This window comes from Manduca sexta, unplaced genomic scaffold, assembly GCF_014839805.1.
Source record: "Manduca sexta isolate Smith_Timp_Sample1 unplaced genomic scaffold, JHU_Msex_v1.0 HiC_scaffold_2375, whole genome shotgun sequence".
Taxonomy (NCBI): domain Eukaryota; kingdom Metazoa; phylum Arthropoda; class Insecta; order Lepidoptera; family Sphingidae; genus Manduca; species Manduca sexta.
In genome coordinates this window covers 1-6,098 of record NW_023593333.1, presented here as the reverse complement: position 1 = coordinate 6,098, position 6,098 = coordinate 1, and the positions used below count along the sequence as shown (strand labels likewise).

The following is a 6,098-nucleotide window of genomic DNA, read 5'->3' as shown; positions in this document are numbered from 1 at the left end:
CAAATATAATTTTACAGCCCACACACACACACACCCCAAACAAGTATCACTCGCATTAAACTAAAACAAACCTAAATGTTAAATACAAAAAAACTAGAATTATGCATTACACGTGAATAATGAACCTTATGACTACCAATCAACTGACTTCATTTTATTGAGATCATGAAAATTTTAATATGTACAAAATTATTTATACAAATTAAAACGATAATATTGTGTTCGGACACAATTTGTTGACGCCAAATGGATTATATTAAATTCAATTATTATCCAAGTTAAAGAGCATAGGATAAAATACATTATTTTTATAATTTTTTGATCCTTGAAGGCGAGGAAGAGGTTTCATAGAGACAAAAATAGCATGAAATAAAATCTGTAAAATGAAGATATGTGTTATTCTATTATGCTCCTTCAGGTCAATTTTTTAAGACAAATACAAAAGAATACAAAGTTATCTAAAACTTTTCTCGAAGGTTTATAATTTTAAATAAAAATCTATTAAACATTTGACGTCAAAACTGATTTAGATACTTAAAAAATAAGTGCATGTACAAATTGGAAATAAATTACTGACCATGTTGTGAATTGCGAGGACTATCATTAAGCCCTAAACTGGCCACTGTTTGCATTAATACGTCACAAAGAGGCGAAAACTTTAACGAGACATTAACACCCATATTCAAAGATATCAAAGTTAGACTACCTTGGTTGCGTGGTTGTATTGCTGTACTACCTTCCTGCTGTCTATGATTTGTAGCCCGAGCTGGACAAAGTGATACTGGCGATTTCTTAGTAGCCCCCCAGAGACGGGAATTTGTGCACGATATGGCGATATATGCCCCATATCACATAATAATAGGATACACATAGCGAATAGTGTGTGCATTTGTTGCGCCTTTACCTACTCCTGAGTAAAAGGTGTGAAAATATGTATGTAGTTAAGTATCTATACCCTAGACTTATAGCAATGCTAATCTAAACTTATTTCTCAGTACGTTAGGCTTGAAGAGCTATCGTGCGTACGCGCATAGAATAGGGCACTGTGATTGATTAACATTGTTATGCCACTTCACTTCAGTTGGCTGTCAGATAAATGAGTCCTCTTAATCTTATTTGAAAATACAGGTGTTAATGTGACAAAAAAAATACTACTATTAAATGTACAAACATAACGGAATTACTATTTGATATAATATTATGACTTTTTCCTTTCTTATGTTACGATGTAAAATTTCAATAACAATTCATGCATAATTATAAAAACTTTACAGCCTGATCAAATAAAAATTACAGTTATATATTTTCTTGTAAAAATATTATGTATATATCAAATTCCTGAGTAATTTCAATGCCATCAATTCATAATAACACAGATTTGTAAAGGGAAAGAAATTTATAACATCTTGGAAATCCTAAATTACAGATTACTTATAATAAATATTTATATGCCCATAAAATATATTTATAAATGTTTTCTGTTTGTGTGCAGTATAAGAACTGTCAAAACCAGCTCATTCTCATGCATCCATGAATGCCATAGAATGGTGTACAATAATGTTAATTAATTATAATTTTTTGACACACTTTTTATATTAATTAATCATTAATCAATTAAAAATTATAATTTCTAAACTATCTGTAATGAAAATATGTTAATATCAAAATATTGCTGTCTCACTTTTTGACACCATTTTAGCTTTGTATTCGTATAGGCAATCATTCATTAAAATAATGTAAACCCACAAGTAAATCACAAACAAAACTAGAAAGTCTACACCCAATGTAATATTAAACACCATACCCTAATTGATTTTCTCTGTAACACTGCCGTCCATACTGACTTGACCCAGTAACTGGGTGACACTGGGTTCGTTCAGAGTCAACACTGCATGAGCCTCAACCATGACCACTAACGAGTTCCTCGCCTCTTCGTGTGGGACGCCGTGCGTGCGAGTGGCGTGGGAGTACCACGCGCCTGTAGACGGAAGCACTGACACACACCACTTGCATGATAACCTGAAAAGTGCAAGGGAGTTTTTAAACGATAGCTAATTTTTTACAATAGTTACTGATTATACATATATAAATACATTTTTTTTTAGTGTTAGGCATAGGCAGTGGTGCACAATGTCTCATAGGCATGTTTCGAGACCTGAGCATACAGACAGCCTAACCACAATACAAGCATACCATTGAAATAGTCCAATAACATTTTATATAAATTATATAGTATTTAATGATAGAAACAATAATAATTACCTGTTTGTAACATGCCTTGATTTCACATGTCTCCGTCTGTACCCCCAACTATTGTATACTCGCGGGCAAAACGGGCATGGAAACGAAGGATTAGCATAGCATGTGTTTGTCTTGTCTGAAAGGCATTCAAAATTCGTTATATACTAACCCAATTTAAAAAAAAAATATAAAATTGTATTTCACAATATGTTGGCATTTTTGTTGTGATATAAATATAGAAACTGCTATATTTTTACAAACAATAGTAATGTCTCTTTTTTTCAAATTGATCGCTTTTTTGGTATGTTTTCTGCGAAAGCTTTATTTTCTCTATTAGCAAGTAAATATATAGTACCTTTAGACTTTTATAGTTATAACCATATTGTAATTAAAATTAATAATTACCTTTGCAATTTTGTGCTTCACTTGACACAGAATTCAAGTTCTCCGTGGTTATACTCAACGACTCGACAATAGTGCCACTTTGTAGCACTGTTTCCACTTCTTTATCAATCTCTATACTCTCCTTATCATCATCAACAGTTATTCCATTACTCTTATCACTTATGTTGAGACAGGGTTGAGTACTACTTACTTCGCTGACCCATTTCTTAACATTACGATCGGTTGGAGCAGTAGTACAAACAGATTTGTTTGTATTTTCCGAGCTGACAGAATATTTCTTTTCTGCATCTTCTAGGAGTGCAATGTCTGTGTCATTGGTGTTTTCTCCAGAGTAATCGGTTAATGGTGAATCAATAGGTTCCACTTTGGGTGTTATGTTCTGTAAATAAAGGTATGATATTGGTCTCTTTGGTGTATGATTTCTTTTTATGAAATGTTCATTTAAAGTATTTTTAGCACCTTTCATGTATTTTATTTTCAGTCATACCTAATTCTGCATACTGAAATCTATGGGCAATATGAAATTACAAAGGTGCACAGTTCAAATAAGTTACTCTTCAACAAACTATACTTATATTGTATATAGATTTTTAAAAATTGATCATAGCAAATCCAAAATGTTGGCTTCTTTTTAAGTAATATATAAATTATGTTAATCTCAATTACACAGTTTCAAATCCAATTAAAAAAAAAAATGGTTATTACTAGGAAATAACAAGTTTTATCAATAAAGCATTATTTAAACCAAAGGTAAAATATTAACAGCAAGTAAATTTACACAACTGCCTCACCGAGGTTTTTACAGGTTCTGATGCAGTCAAATCCGTTTTGTTGGCCAGCTTTTTACATTTATTATTGTTGTCTTCATGTTCACTCTTCTTACGCTTTTTCCCTTGTGCTGCTGTTACACTTTTCTGTAAATGCAAATGTTAATTTACATGCTGCTTTCGTCAGTTCAGTTCAGTGTGAAGATTGGATCCAAGTCAAAATCTCCAATCTCTTTTGGTGGCCTGGAGAATTAAGAGTGGTGTGATAACTATTGTTTTCGGATACTAAAAGACAATAAGAAACTTGACAGAGGCAAAATATTACTATAGCCCGACTAAAACTTAAGAAAAATACTGCACATAGCAACCTTCGCCTAGTCACAAACATACTAAAGTAATAGAGCTAATTAACAATATGTTGCAGTTTACCTCATCCTCTTTAGAAGCATCATTTCCAGTAGATAATCCGCAAATCCGCAGTGTGTCTGCAGTCTTCAGAAGAATTGGCAGAAACTCCTCAGTCACATTAACCTCACCATTGTACATAAACGTCAGCAGAGTGCGCAGGGAAGCCGTGTTGATGTCATGAAGCACTATAATCGGATCCTTGTGGGGGTTTTGCTACGAAAAAATCATGTGGGCGTTAGGCCATAGAATACTATCACAATCATAACCAGAAACGTGGACACAACACATACCTGAAATATGGACCTGAATACCGAACTGTTAGCTGATAAAATAACTTTGTGAGCTTTAAAACACTGGCCTTCGGAAACAAGAGTGACATCCGATAAACCCTCGTCTTTGTATAATTCTTTCACGTTTGTCAATATATTACTCTGAAATCCATTCCATTTCAAACTTATCTCCTGATTTGCCATGTTTTTTTTATTTTCTACATACAGAAAAACTAATGCGATTAAGAAATAAAAGAAATAAACAAATTATGAAATACGAAATGATGCGAAATTCAATAAGAAAAACAATGCTACAGATAATACAACTGTGTTGCTAATTCCGTGGCTAATGTTGCCAACTAAATAACAAACTTGACATTCTCTTAGTAGTAAATCATCAAATACTGGCCAAAATGCATTTTTTATTACTTTGAGAATGTCATGCACCCTATCATACTGACTTAAAAAACCTTTGTCCATAATCTAAAAAACATATTAATAAGATTGGCTAATCGTAAGGCGGGAAACTGAATCAATATCGCAATACAAGACGGAACAGCTTTTTTTTAAAAAAAACTCTTAAATCGCAAGGTAAGAGCTGCTAATATTAGAGCGCGCACGAAGTATATAGATACACTTGACATAAATATTGGTGTCCTTAAAAATAAAGCTATGATTATCTAATTAACTGATTAATACGATAAGTATAAAATTATCTTACCTTGAAAAATATTTCGAAACATCATACATAAATATCATTATATCATTCAACTGCATGTATGAAATGAATAAACAATCATTTTATTATGTATAAAGGTAACTACCTACCTAATTACAAAATATTATGTTACTACTTACTACTCGAGTAGTCTAAGCTGTAGGTAAGTGGGTACTACAGGAACTCTAACAAAATAATAGCATTGTATGCAGGAACGTTGCTCATGCCGCGCCGTATTAAGGGGCCCCCGAACTCTAGGGGCCCGGTATGCTAATCTTACCAGCGAACCAAAAAGTTGTCAATGCTGCCCTGAAGAGCCCCTGACAAGTTATTATTGTTGTTATGAGTAGAGTAGACATTTAGTTACAGAACTAAAGGATTATAACAATAACACTCATTTTAAACCTACTTTAGTAGGTAATAATGTCACCATACCGAGGATAATTAATAGCTAAATATTTAAGTACTTAGTAATTTCTGAATATCCACCTATATTCAAAGCATTCAGCAACTAACGTACTTAAATATGGGTAGCCTATAGCAATTAAAAATCTATTAAAAATGTCATGAAATAATCAACTATAAACTACAATGATATATTAATAGATATTTCAACACTAAAACCAGCTTATCGCAATCCTCAATCTATATCTTATTTGACACGCTATTCTCAAATTCAGTCAACGGCCTGCCTATTTCATATATTGACTCCATATCTAACGCTTGTATCAAATGTATTCATCGATTCCGATACTTATTTTTACTTTCTGTTTACTATGCATATCAAAATCACAAGTGTACGCTAACGAACTGTTTGAAAATGATTTATTCAGTAGAACCCATCCCAGTGTATTGGAAGATGCACGTTTAGATACGGTAAGTGTCCAAATTTCTACAATAGATAATAATATCAGCTCTATATTATATACTGTCCCAATACTGGGCACGGGCCTCTACTACTGAGACGGATTAGATCTTAGTCCACCACGCTGGCCTAGTGCGGGTTGGTAGATTTCACACACCCTCAAAAATTCCTATAGAGAACTCAATTATGCAGGTTTGGTCACGATGTTTTCCGTGAAAGCAAGCAATAAGTCACAAAGAATACACACATAATATTAGAAAAGTCTGAGGAGTGTGCCCTTAGGATTTGAAACTGTGGACATTCGTCTAGCCAATCCGATTCACACCCAACTAGGCTATCGCCGCTTCATAATTTATCCAATATGACTATGCAAATAACATGAACTACACAGTATTTGATTACCTTTCGCTAACGGTTTTACTGGC

At 33.1% G+C, this 6,098-nt stretch overlaps 1 protein-coding gene across 1 annotated transcript; it reads right to left on the bottom strand.

Moving 5' to 3' along the window:
* Window positions 1–29: 29 nt before the first annotated feature.
* Window positions 30–4,394, bottom strand: LOC119192114 (longitudinals lacking protein, isoforms H/M/V-like). Its single transcript, XM_037445950.1, has 6 exons — window positions 4,112–4,394; window positions 3,843–4,034; window positions 3,438–3,560; window positions 2,647–3,025; window positions 2,263–2,377; window positions 30–2,019 (listed from the first exon to the last, which is right to left on the bottom strand). Exons 1-6 carry the CDS (start codon window positions 4,292–4,294, stop codon window positions 1,806–1,808), a joined length of 1,206 nt encoding a protein of 401 aa, XP_037301847.1. The 5' UTR covers window positions 4,295–4,394; the 3' UTR covers window positions 30–1,805.
* Window positions 4,395–6,098: the final 1,704 nt, after the last annotated feature.